The sequence below is a fragment of the Aedes albopictus genome, unplaced genomic scaffold, assembly GCF_035046485.1.
Source record: "Aedes albopictus strain Foshan unplaced genomic scaffold, AalbF5 HiC_scaffold_79, whole genome shotgun sequence".
Lineage (NCBI taxonomy): Eukaryota > Metazoa > Arthropoda > Insecta > Diptera > Culicidae > Aedes > Aedes albopictus.
Genome location: NW_026917631.1, coordinates 13,359 through 27,529, shown reverse-complemented (window position 1 = coordinate 27,529; position 14,171 = coordinate 13,359). Strand labels below are relative to the sequence as shown.

Sequence of the window (14,171 nt, the reverse complement as noted above, 5' to 3'; positions counted from 1 at the left end):
TAGACCGAGGCAGATAGTGAAAGGGTAGCGCTCTTCTTGCGCCACATGCTTGGACATTAGTGTGCGGCTTAAGTAGCCTCCGATAGATCGGTATTAAATTAAAGCCACTTAATCCTTCCAATAGGATCGCAATATCGCACCTCCTCGACGACGACGATGATGGGCTCTGAAATGTCATCGCAGTTATTAGCCATGAAATGAGCAGTTTTACTGCTATTAAATAATCGTAATATTACCTACTGCAACTTGTACCGCAGACCACCGTCCGTCCGATGATCGGCGGTGGTCGATGGTGTTGCGTGCCCGATCTACGGAGGGATTTGAACCATGTGGGAGAGATTATATTTCCTCCTGCCTGCTGATTGGTGTACGCAAGCGCAACAGCCACTAGGTCGATGCAATCCAGACGGAGCGTCGACCGCACCGGAGTGGTGTTGGCTTAGAAGGTGTTCATTACCTATACGGTAAACTGCATAAGTATCGACTTGGTGGCGGCGGGTGCAGCAAGCCGTGCAGGAGTTAAACGGTTTTAGGCGCCGGCTTTTTTTTTGCGATCTGTGGATGGTTCAGCGTTGAAAGAAAACTTCTAGACTAACATTTGAAAAGGGCGTAACAACCATTGCGAATTCCTGCTTCTCCAGGTCCTCCTGAGCGTGTTTCCCATTATTCATGTTATCACTGATTAGACCCAGCAGACTCTGTTCTGATAACGGGAAAAGTTCGAATAAATAAATTGAAATACGCCTTAGAGTGACGGAAGAAACTGAGGCGTGCAAGGGTTGTTCCTCCCTTTTCACATGTTGGTCTAGACTTTTCGGTCCTTGCAGTACCATTCTATCAAAACTATTGGTAACTATCAAAACTATTCTTAAACATTTGTCAAAATCAGTGGTGTCATAGAAGTTAGTTCAAGCAGCAATAAATGATATTTGAACTTCTTCTGAAATCCCTCCAAAAAAAAGAAAAAATTCTGGAATCCGTCCCATGATTTCTTCAGAAATATATTCAACGATTACTCAACTTATTTCTCAATGGACTCTTTTAAAAATCTTTCAAAGATTCATTCGTATATTTTCATCAGGGAGTTATTTAGTTTCTAACAGGGTATAATTCGGATAATACGTCCGAAATGGCATAAAATATGTTTTTAGAAAATCTTTTCAGGAATTATTCCATGAATTTCTTTAAAAATCCTTTAGTATATCCTTCAAACATTCACCGAGAGATTTCTTCAGAAACTTATTGATTGATTCATTTATAAACCATACATGATATCTTCAGAAATTCATTCAAAATCCCGAATGCCTTCGGAGATTTCTCAGAATTCTTCCATTGACTCCTTTTTTCTTAAGTTTTCTTAAGTTTTCTTAAGAATTTTCTCCAAAGTTTTCAAAGATTGCTCCGATATTGCTGTAGAAAATCCTCCAAGAGTTCGTTTTGGAACAGATGCACGGATTGTTTTTGAGCACAGTTTCTATGGAGAGTTTGCTCTAGAAATTTCTCCAAAAAAATATCATAAGAAATTTCCTTAAAATATCCTCCATAATTTTTTAGGAATCAGTACGACAATTCCTACAGGAAATCATCCTGATCCATGGATTCCTTCAGAAATGTTTTCTGTCATTCTTCAAGAAAATCAAAAGTTCCTCCATAAATGTCGCCGATGACTTAGGAAATCGTTCAGAATTTCTTACTAAGATTCCTTCAAAATTCTTTCAAGGATTCTTTCAGAAATTTCCCTAAATACTCCCAATGAGATTTCCCCATAAATGAGTTCAATCATTCCAAGCCCAAGGAAATCTCCTGCTCCACTTCTACTCCTGAAATTCGATCCTAAAATACATCGTTCGTTGAAAAAAAATCATAGGAATTCTCTGCATGGATTCATTTAGAAATTCTTTCAGATATGTCTTCAGGGAGCTTGTCAGATTTTTTTTCGAAATTCCATTAGGTGCTCCATTAAAATACCCGCTTAAATTCACCCAAATGTTTCTTCAGGAATTCATGCCTAATACTAGTGTGAAAGTGGTGTCAAACAGACTGCACATCATTTCTGCGAGCCGACTCGATTCCGAAAATCAGCCCATCCAGCCCACGGATAGAAACAAAGTGGACGCCCTTAACGAAAAATAAGGCGCTGTCCATAAACTACGTAGACTCAATTTTGGCAATCTCAGACCCCCCTCGTAGACTTTCGTCCATACAAAATTTTCGAAATTTGTATGGACCGTAGACTTTCGCCAGACATTCCCCCCACCCCTCGCGCGAGTCTACGTAGTTTATGGACAGGCCCTAACGATGAAACGAAACATTGTTAGCTCCTAAGAAACAGGCATAATCAATGTGTTCAAAACGTAAGAAGCCGTTTTTGACTGCAACAGGCTGGAAGTTATTACGTGGAATCAACATGTCACAGTCGCATCTCTTAGAAACCCTACGAAGTTCTTAGGAAATCCCTCCTGAAATTCCTTCTAGAATTTTCCTGGGATTCTTAGAGAGATTTATCCAAAAGTACTTCTCAAGATTTCTACTGTGATTTCACAGAAGATTTCATCATAAATTCCTGCTGGGATTCCTCCCGGAATTTATTTGTGGAAATATTGTTATTTTCCGAAATTTCTAAAAATTTCCAGATTTTCCAGAAACTTTTCCAAGGGTATCTCCAAGACCTCTTTGAGAAATTTCTTCCAGGATTCCTGCAGAAATTCCTACGAGATTTTTTTTTAGAAATTACTCTTGTAGAATTTGTTCAGATACTCCATCAATTATTTTTTGAAAGATCTTTCAGAAACTGCACAAATTATTGCACAAATTACCGAGGAATTGTTTAGGGAATCTCTGAAGGAATTTCTAAGAATTTCTGGATTGTCTGAACAAATACCAAAAACTTCTAGAGATTTCTTTAAAAACTCCTAGAAGAATTTTTGGAAATTAAAGCAATTTCTTAAGTTACCACTGGAGCAATTCCTGGATAAAACATAATAATAAGAACATCTGAAGAAACACTCTAAGATATTTTGTTATTTCTCAGTCTTCAGACTTCTGGAATAACTCTGCAAGTCAGTCTAAGGAAATAGTGCTTCAGGAATTTCTGAAAGGATTCCTGAAAAAAAAACCCATCGGGTCATTTTTGAAGAAATCTCATAAAAATATCTGCACTTATCATAGGCAAAGGTACTAGTGAAATTCTTGAAGAAATCCCTCAAATTTCCAAGCGAAATGCCTAATTAGATTCTGAAAGAATCTTTGTGAAACGATTGCTCCTGCAACTGCAGCTTTTAAAGAAATGTTTGGGTGATTTCCTAGAGAAATTTCTAGGAGAATTTCTAAAAAAAAAATTTTTCGAGAATTTTCGAAGAATTTGCGAAGAAATTCAAAAGAAAACTTCTGATAACATTTCTGGAGGAATTCTTCCAGTAATGTTTGAAAAAATATATAAAGGAATACAAGAATGAAATTATCTAGCAATCTTTGAAAAAATTTCCTGTAGAACCCCAGCAAGAATTTCGGTAGGATTTTCTTAGGAAAATTATTTTTAGAAATGTCTTGAGAAACTCCTAAAGAAGTCCAAGGAAAATTCCTAGGGGAAATCTTGAACGAATCAAAAATACGTCCACAGATTACTCTAGGAACACTTTGCTGAAGAATTTCTCCAATAATATTTCGAATATTACCTATATAATTTCAATAATTGCTCCAAGTGTCGGCCGAGGGGTTTCTTGAGGTATTTCGTCCTGAACTTCTTCAACAAATTTCTCCTCTGATTCCTTGAAGAATTTATTTGTTATATTTTCAGATTATTCCTGTAGAGATTCATTCAAAATTACACACTGAGATTTTTTATAAGGATATACTGAATATTTCACCAGGACTTCCTGCACGGATTAGTTTGAAAACTCCTGCTGGGATCCTTCTGAACCTTTTTTTGAGATTCTTCCATGGTGTTTTGCAGAATTTCCTCTAAATACTTCCCTAATCATCGTACAGAGATTCCTTCGGAATTCATTCAAAAATATCTCCAGTCATTCCTGAAGAAACTCTCACAACGATTTTTTTTTCAAAAATTGTGCTTGCAGTTCTTTCATGCATATTTCCCGGGATTCTTATAGAGTTTCTTGCAGCAATTATTTCAGATATTCTTCCAGGATTTCTTTCAAAAGTTTTTCCATAAAATGCACAAACAACTACTGCAAGAACACTTGAAAGAATTCCCGAAGTAGTATCTTTAGAAATCTCAGGAAGATTGTGGAAAGGAGTCCCTTAAAAAACTCCTGGTGATACCTTTGCAAATTCTCAGCAGATATTCTTGAATATTTTCTGGGGAGATTTCTGAAGCGAAATCTAAAGGATCTTTGGAGGAATTCCTGGATGAATGCATGTGAGAATACCTAAAAAACTCCTTGAAATATCTCCATAATTCCTTTGAAAAAGGATCTGGAGGAACTTCGCAAGTAATTACAGGATAAACATTGCTGATAAAGTTTCTGGAACAAAATCTGGAAACCATAAAGAAATTTCTAATGAAAATTCTTGAAAATGTCAACAAAAATCACTGGATAAATTCCATACAAGGGTACTGACGAAATTCTTAGAGAAATCCCTCAATAAATTGCTGAAAGAGCCCTGAAAGACTTTTTGAAGGAATTCATGGAAGAACTCCTAAAGCTAATCTGGAAGAAAATGTTCTTATACAATTTCTGAAGGGGTTAGCACATAAACATCCCTAAAGAAATTTCAGAAGAAATTCCAGCAGAAACTTTATAAATCCTGTAGGCATTCTGAGAACTACTGAATAAATTTCCGAGAACAATCATGTTTTTAAGGAATTTTTGATAGAATGCCTAGAAGAACTGGAAAAGCTTTGGTAGGTTTTAGTAGGAGATATTTCTTCAAAAACAAAATCCTCAATTATATCAAGGCATAGATTCCGATGTTATTTCTGCAGGAATATCCGAAAGAATCTTTGGAGAAATTCCTGAAGCATCCGAAAAATTTTCGAAGGAATCTTTGAAGGAAAATTTGAATATATCCTAAGGGGTTCTTCACGAATTGCATTATCTGGAGGAACTTCTGGAAAAAACCGTTGGAGGAATTTCCAGATGAATCTCTTGAAAATTAAATGCCTGAGAGAATTCCTGAATATATAGAATAATACTTAAAAAAGCCTTTTGAGAAATTCCAATATGTAATAATTTCCGAAAAAGTTATTGGAAAAAAAATCTAAATTTTAAAAGTAAAAGCTCCAGAGGAAAACTTGATTGAAAGAATCTCCAAATCCCCGTGAAACTAGTTCTCCTGGAATTACATGTTTTGAAGAAATCACTAAAGTAATTCCTGGAAAACCCCTGAAGAAACTGCTAAAAGATTTTCTTGAGTAGTTTCTATATGAACTCATGGAAAGAAATTTTGGAAGAATCGCTGGAGGAATCCCATGGAGAATATCTGAAGAAACGTATGGACTAGTTCCAATATATTTTTTAGAAATTTCTCGAGAAATTCCTGAAAAAGACCCAAGGATAATTCTTGGATGTATTGTTTAAATAATCTCTGAACAAATCCCTGGAGAAATTTTCAAATACATGGACAGAAATGTATACTAAGCAATTCTTGCTGAAATCATTCCAGGAAATTCTAGAAAAATAATCTTTCTTTAAAAATCTGGAGGAATTTTGATGAATCTTAAAAAAAAGTATCTGAAAAAGAAATCCTATTAAAGAAATTCATGGAGGAATGAATAATAACAGAATATATTATGAAAAAATTCTCTTCCTCCCGAGGCACCAAAAGAAACGTGCTTAACCACCTCATATCTCCATGGATCTAATGTGCAGCCCATGGCCAACCATACCATACATAATTCTTCCAAGCAATCAAGATTCTTCAGGACTAAAACGTATCAGGATGTGCATGCTCGCTAATGCCGCCTAGTGGCGGGATATTGCTTCAAATGACCCGACTTAGCCGAAAGTCCCATTCTTCTTCTTCTTTATGGCTCTACGTTCCACTAGAACTATACCTGCCTATCTTCAACTTAAAGTTCTTTGAGCATTTCCACAGTTATTAATTGAAGTGCTTTCTTTGCCTGCCATTGCATGAATTTGTATATTGTGAGGTAAGCATAATGATACACTATGCCCAGGGAGTCGAGAAAAATTTTCAGACCGCAACGGGAATCGAACCCGCCGTCTCCGGATTGGCGATCCATAGCGATAATCACTAGGCTAACTGGAGACTCAACACTATGGGATTCGAAGTTCAATTTTCAAGCACTTTTGGAGGTAAAATTTACGGAAGGCCGTTTCCCAATTCGGCCGGCCATATTAAAAATGAATAAATAAAGCCGAGCAAAGAAAAAGCGTGTCAGTTTCAAAAACGCAGCCACACGCGCGCACAGCCTGCTACGTCTTCGGGTTATCGCAAACACCATTAAGGATCACTTGACGCTATTTAATTAGTTATGTTCTGGAGAAAGCCTTAAAAGAACACTTAGAGGATCCTAAATCTTCCAGTAAAGGGTTGTTTATAAACCTCGCATTTTGTGTCATCTGAGACTCCCAAAAACTCTACGTTGTTTATGTACCCAACTGAAAATTACGTCAGCCTTGCTGCACCAAAGTCACCAAGTGTGATCAATTCGCCCATTTCATTGGAATAGTGGTTTCGCAGCGCGGCGTCACGAACACTAATGCAAATCTACTGGTTAAAAATATGCCCATTTGATTTTGCCGGGAACAGCTGATTTTTGTTTACTATTTTCAACCAGTAACTCAGGTAGTGTTCGTGTAATGCAACGTGTACGTACACGCAACACCACTAAAAGCAGAAACCACTATACAAACGGTTGAGAAATGGTTAAGCGATCATCTGAATGACACCCAACGGCGGGCGGCACGGCTTTGGTAAAGTCTATGCACCTGATGATGAGATGATGGTGTTACTGCTGGAGTGAGTCCGAATGAATGAATCCGAGATTCGTGATGCCCGGCAGGGGGCGGCAGTGTTCCCCAGAGATATGAAGAAGCGCAAAGTGCAAGTGATATCGCATTGCACAGAGCGGCGATCGTCGTCGTCGTCTTCGGAGAGTGAGAAAGATTCAATTTCTTGTTCACGCGCTGCGCTCTGCGCTGACTAAGGCGCTACGGTGGTGGAGAATAGTGTTCCAATGAATGAAGATGAGTTGTGCAAGTGTTCCTCTCCCCCCGTTCTTCTTCGGAGGGCAGCAGAAGCATTAGCAGAAAACTCTAGACAAATAGCTGGGAAGAAAGCGCAGAAATTATGTCAATTGTTTTCGCTTTTGTGTCAAACGAGGGGCTTCACGTGGGGAAGCCTCAGTTTCACTGCTGGCTTTTCCCTCGGGGCAGATTGGATTGGCATCTTGATGGGCACCCATCAGTATGTACCAGCAAATATTTACTCTCGCTTGTCTGGTCGACGCGTTTCGATATCGGAATTCCAATGCAGTTCTTGAGAAATCGTAACCTTACACAATTTGATCGTTTTGCTAGATTTTCCAAACTAACTTGCACAGCATCTTTGCGATATAATCTAATCATTACCAAAGTGCTTGTATTCTCTATGAGTTTTTGTTGCCTTGCAAAAGCAGTTTAATAATAGTTCTTTAGGAGAAGAACTGAGAAGAGAAGCCCTCCACGATTGAAATCACTTACTGTTAACTTCTTCTATCGCGCACTTCAATCATCAGTCATCAAACGAGAAGGAAATTGATTCGACGTTTATCTTGCGCGCACTCAAACTGCATAGCATAGCGACACTCATCAATCGTGGTAGGTACCAACATCCGTCTGTCACAACTGCTGCGACGACGTGACGACATCTATCGTGCCAATGACGGCGATGAAAGCTATTAGCTTTTTAATTGATCTACCATGTGCTACACCGAGCTATTGCAAGCAGCATCCGACGAGCCTCCATCCAATGGCGAAGGGGGTAATTTGCGTGAAGTTTTCTTCTTTTTGTCTTGAGTTACAAACTGAGGTACAGTACCTGCTTCTCAGCAGTGTTCTAACACACTAGCATGACCGCATATATTGGTTCAGACTTTTTTCAGGCGATGTTTTGTAACTAAGGGTGATAACACTCCATAGTCCTAAAAAATCAAGAAAGTTTCTTACTGAGAGATATTTAATTCTGTCATCGGGATTCGAACCCTGCGTTGCTCACTTTAATAGTTGCGTTCAACACCACAAGGCTGTAGAAAATCCCACGTGGATTTATAAGCTTGCATCTCCTGCCGTTTCCAGCCAATCCCAGCCTTCGGCCACCGCCAACCTCGAAGACAATTTGACTCATAACTTCAGAAAAAAATAAGCTTTGATACCACTGCAACTGAAGTTTTTCATTAATAAATTAATAGGCTCCAACCCGTTGGCGTTGGTGCTTTGTCGGAAGCTCCGTGATGGCGTATCAACAACCAACGCGCCGTACCGACATCGAAGACAAGACCAATTCATTAAAACAATTTTCCCTTTATTAGAGACGATTTTTCCTCGGTTAGTTTTTTGTTTCAATCACCGCATCATCAGCTGATAGTTGATCGCTAACGACGACAAACGGCGCGGTGGCGCGCGTTCCATCGGCGGCTCAACACCGGTTTTTAACGGCGTCTGCCGGCGACGCAGCCAGCAAGTACCATTCCTGTTGAGCGAAATTTCTTGTATCTATGTCTCTATGTACCTATCTATTGCGACGGGGTAACTTTTCTTGTTTCGTCGTCGTCATTTTATGATTTTAATTGGATGTAAACACGTGCCAGTTTGACATCGCTGCCAGACACCAGAAGTGTTCGATTGAATTCCAGCGAAAATGTGTGTAATTAATGATGACGTTCGATTTTGGATATTCGCTTGGATTGTGATTATTGTTGGAATGTTTCTCATCAGAACTTTTGTCTCTGTTTCTTTACAGATATGGATGAAGAGTGTTACCCTGCTATCAGTATGAACACAACACAGAGCAAACAGCACCTCATTCACCGAAATCAATCGAATCCAGCCCTAATCTCCACAGCTGGTAGCACAGTCCTCACAGCTTTCAGCAGTCAAAATGCTCCTGCCTTCAGAAGCATCACCAGCGGAAGTTTAAGCCTGCTCAGCGCTCTGCACCAACAACAACAGCAGCAGCAGTCCAACAGCAGTCAGACCTCCCACCCGCAGCTAGTGCTAGGTCATCCGATCAGCTTAAACAACAACCACCTCACCCTCAACAACAACCTCACCAAGGAGAGCCTCCTTCTGAGCAGCAGCAAACGGAGCTGTTCGAACGACTCATCCTCCTCCAGTTCGGGTAGCGTAGCATCCGACATCGAAATCGATGAGCTCACCGTCAAAGAGGAACCCATGTCCCCAAGCTCGAGTTGTCCTCCCTCACCAGCCGGCGCTGGAGCGGGAGGGACAACGTTAATCAACGGCTACACCATCTCCACAGTGAACCTAGCCAACATGGCGGCCTATACACAGTCCGATCTGGTACTAGAACACAAGGTACCATCTCAAACCCCAACCCCCCAAAAAACCACCCTCTCAATCTTATCACTCATTCCAGAACGGAACCCTCCAGCTCACACCCGCCTCGCAAAGTCTCCTGAAGAGCCAGCAGATCGTCATCAATGGTAACGCCATCTGTACGACAGCCAGCACTCCGTCCACCCCCGCCACACCAGCCAAGATCGTGATGTCCAAGCTGAACATCAAAATGGAACCGCAGTCGTCCGCTTCGTCGTTCGGTTTACCTCCCACGCCTCCGTCGTCGCTACCGAGCGACGAATCCGAGGGCAATCAAAGTCCGGAGCATCACACGTCGCCCATGTCCCCGCCCACAGTGATCTCACCGAGCATGAGCAGCGCCAGCAGCAACAGCAGCAGTAGCAGTAGCAGTAGTAGCAGCAGCGGCAGTACACCCAGCAGTCGGAGGACGTCGGTGCACAATAGTAACAGCAACAGCGTGGTGGCGTCCGGAGTTGTCTCCTCGGATGGATCTACGATACTGATTGCATCGCCTTCGGCTCAACAGCAACATCAGGCAAACCTGGCTAGGGCAGCCGCAGCCAATCAGAGTGCTGCTACCACGAGGCAACCGATCCACACGCCGCTGATCAGCAGTCAACCGGTAAGAGAGATGTTCAAGATATTGACACTCGCATTATGAAAACTTCAAAATGATCTGGGTCATCCCAGCTATACCAAAGTATTATTATTTATTTCCATTTACGTGTATTTGAACAAACAGCTAATTATATACTAGCTATACCAAACTTCAGAACAAAAGGTCTATCGCTGTTCTTCTTCCGCTCAGAACTAGTAGTAGTCTTAGTAAATTTACTAACAAACACCATCTCAGTCAAAACGCGAACCTGTACATTGGAACCACTTTTTTGCCATAAACTAGGAGTGCATAAAGTATAAACCTCAGCTCCCAGACAAGATATTTCAATACTTTCATAAATTTCGCATATAGATAGTACAATCAGTTATAACTATCGTGGGTAAACATAACAACCTTAATTAATCCACCTAGCGGTGCTGGCGGCTTGCTTGGAGTACATTGCTTAAAATTTCTAGAGCACCGTTTTTTAGAACCGTTGAACGGATTTGGATTAAAATGCATCACGCTGTTGACAACCACTGAACAAGCGTGATCAGTGAAGAGAATTGTCAGACAAAAGAGGCACAAAACAAGCAACAAATAAGGTGCGACGATTACTCTTTATCCCTACTGGTAACAGATAATGACATGATCTCGAATTTTTTTGTTGCAGACAAAACGGAAGCTGAATTTGTTGCGTACTTTTCAACTCGTGAATAATCAATTATTGCTAACCCAAAGTCGAAACTGTTTGATGATAGAACTTCACCAGAGTTGCAGTGTTTACCGACTCGAAGTTACCGTTCGAAAATCGCAATGCAAGGCTTAAAAATCTCTTAACTCGTGGTGTACGATGTTAATCCCATTATTTTCAAGTTGGGACAAACTTATGTCGCATGGGTTTGTTTGTCGCAATAAATACAGGTTGCGACATTGTCATTATTGTTGCGCGATGGTTGAATTTTGATTCACTGAGCGTGATGCATTTTCAACCAAATCCGTTCAACGGTCCTAAAAACGGTGTTCTAGAAATTTTGAGCTATGTACCCCAATATCTTGTCCTTAAAACTCCATTGAATAGCCCCCATATTGAATTTGGAGCCGCCATCTTGAATATTAGATCGCCATATTGGATATTCTGGTCGCCATTTTTGGACTCCGGACATCTTCTCCATAACAAATAAACCCATATTGCAAATAATGCTGTAAAATTCCAGTTCGATTCAAATCGGCCAATCGGAAGTGCCTTAAAAATGAGTGAACTTTTTTTGCGCACAGGCATACATACACATACACATATACATACAGAATTCTTCTCAATTCGTCGAACTGAGTTGATTGGTATATGTGACTTGACCCTCCGAGCCTTCTATCGTAAATTCGATTTTTCAGTGAACATATAGCCTTTCAGTACTCTTCGGTGTTCGAGAAAGGCAAAAAGGCATAAAAAGAGAGAAATTTGTGTATAAATTATGCCAGGGCTTCAATGAGGGATCTCAATTCGCGAGACCAGGCCTTGCTCCTGGGCGATTGAGTTAAGTGCCAAGGGTGTTTTCAGGGAGTTCCCAGTAAGACCAAACGAAGGTTTCAAAGGGCTTCAGGGGTGTTTCAGGTGGTTTTGGAAGCCTTTATAGTGTTCCTATAGGGATCCCCTGAAGTGCCTCTGAGGCCCCCCCCCCTGGATCGTCCCTTATTCCCCCGAGGCACACCTGACACCTCCTGGAACCCCCCCCCCCCCCCCCTTAAACCCTCTGGAATGCTTTTGCAACCCCCTAAATCCCTCAAAGACCCCATGAAATCCCCTGAGACCCTGAGAAGTGCTTCTAGACTTCCTGGAACATCCTAGAGACTCCCTTGGGACCCCCTTGAATCCCCATGGGACCCGCTGCAACCCCAATGAGGCCTTCTGGAACGCCCCTGAGGCCCCTTTGGGTGCCACTGAGGTCTTATGCACAATATTCGATCTGAATAAATATGTAGCTCTTGTTCTTTTTATGCAGGGCATAAGAAAGGGTGTATGAATTTAAAGTGCATAAAAATAATTTGCATGAATCCCACGAGGTATCCCAGTAGGGAATCCATGGAGAAATTCTCGAAGAATTTCTTGAAGGTATTTCCGAAGAACTCTCAAATAATGGGATTCCAGGAAAAATCCTGTAATTCACCTGAAAGAATTCCTGGACAAATCACTAGAAAGTATTCGAAAATAAATGGTACTTATTTGTTTAAATTAAAGTCACAGTGACTTATACACAACTAAAACCTGCGATGCCGTGACTCTTCCTTGACATGTGTCTCGTTTGAACGAATCCCTGGAGGACTTATTGTGGGAATTGCTGATTAAATTCCTGAATAAACTCCTGAAGAAACCTAGAAGGATTCCCGAAAGAATCCCTGGAAATTTTTAAGCCACTTCTTGGAGAAATTCGAAGAGAAATTTCTGGAGGTATCCATTTGCAAAATTCGGAGGGAGATCCCTGATAAAATTCCTGAAGATATCCTAGAATAAGTCCTAAAACAATCGTTGAAGGAAACCCTTGAGGCATTCCCGGAGGAAGTTTTGTAGGAGTCCCTTTACAAATTTTTGGAAGAATCCCTAAAGGCTTTCTCAAGGAAAACCCTCAAAACATTCTTGGTAAAACTCCTCTGGAGGAGTTCCTGATAAAAAATGAATGGATTACTTTTTGAAGGATTTCTTGGAGGAAAAAAAAGAATCCTGAAAGAATCGCAGGACAAAATTCCTTTATAGGGAGTATTCTTGAAGAAATCCATGGATGGATTCCTGAACAAATTCGTGGATGAACGAACCCCTAGAAGACTTTTTGAAGATAATTTTGAAAGATTTCCTAGATGACTTCTTGGAGAACTTTCTGGCTCCTGTATGTTTCTCACTAAAATTATCCCAAAGAATTCCAATACAAATTTCTGGAGCAACTACTCTAGAAAACCTTGAAGTAGTTTAAAACAATCTTCGGGAAATTCTTGATAAATTCTTGGGTCCCTGGAAAATATGATGGGAGTATTTCTGAAGAAATCGCTATATAAATGTTTGAAAAGATCCTGAGAGAATTTTCCGAACAAATCGCCGGAGGAATTTCAGGAGCAATCACTGGAAGAATTCTCGGAGCAACCCTTGGAGAAATCCCAGGAGGGTTCCTTAGAGAAGAAATTAGATTAGGTTCTTTAGAGGGAGAAATTCCTTAGAGAAGTGCTGAAGAAATTCCTACAAGAATGCCTTGAGGACACCGTGGAGGAATTCCCGGAACTTCCTGGTAGAATCTCTAAAGGAATTCTGGAAGGGATCCCTAGAAGGATTTCCTAGAGAAATTCCTGGAGGAACCCTTGGAGGATTCCCTAGAGGAATTTCTGGGCAAATTCCTGGCGGAATCCCTCGAGGAATTTGAGGAGGAGACCGCGAGGGAATCCCTGGAAGATTTCCTGGAGTAATCTCTAGAGAAATTTCTCGAGAAATGGCTGGAGACATTTTTGGAGGCATCGATGGAGGAATCCTCGGAGGATTTCCTGGTGGAATCCCTGGGGAAATCTCTGGAGAAATTCGTGGAGAAATCCATAGAGAATTTTCTGGAAGGATCAATCCTTGGAGGAATCCCTGGAAGAATTCGACTAAAATATTTACGCGCACTGCAACGGCAAAAACTAGCAATAGCCAACATTTCACAGAAATACTATTAAAAACTTTCAAAGTCTTTGATAACAGATAGATGTTCCTTCTTTTTATCATCTGCACAAAAAAGTATTGAATGATATTTATAGAATTTCCTGTAATTCAACAAAAACCTGAATTTTTATTGCTTCTCACATACAAAGTGTTTGGCGATTTCGATCAACTTTATTGCTAATTTCTAATTTTTAATTTAGCAATAATATAGCTGCCGTCTTTTCCTCAAATTCCTCCAAAGATTCCGAAATTGCTTCAAGGATTTCTCCAGAGATTTTTTTCCAGAGATTCTAGCCAGGAGTTCATCCAGGAATTCCTTCACAATTTCCTTCAAGAATTCATCCAGGTATACTTTTAGAAATTTCTCCAAGGATTTCTTCAGGAATTTTCC

General features: G+C 40.5%; 1 protein-coding gene across 1 annotated transcript in view; it reads left to right on the top strand.

The window, feature by feature from the left end:
* The window catches only part of LOC109407640 (cyclic AMP response element-binding protein A), a 63,121-nt gene that overhangs the window by 39,748 nt on the left and 9,202 nt on the right, over nt 1-14,171 (top strand). Inside the window, exons 3-4 of the mRNA XM_062844049.1 lie at nt 8,926-9,500; nt 9,562-10,125. Coding sequence (XP_062700033.1) covers nt 8,926-9,500; nt 9,562-10,125 — 1,139 coding nt within the window. The remainder of the gene's footprint in view (nt 1-8,925; nt 9,501-9,561; nt 10,126-14,171) is intronic.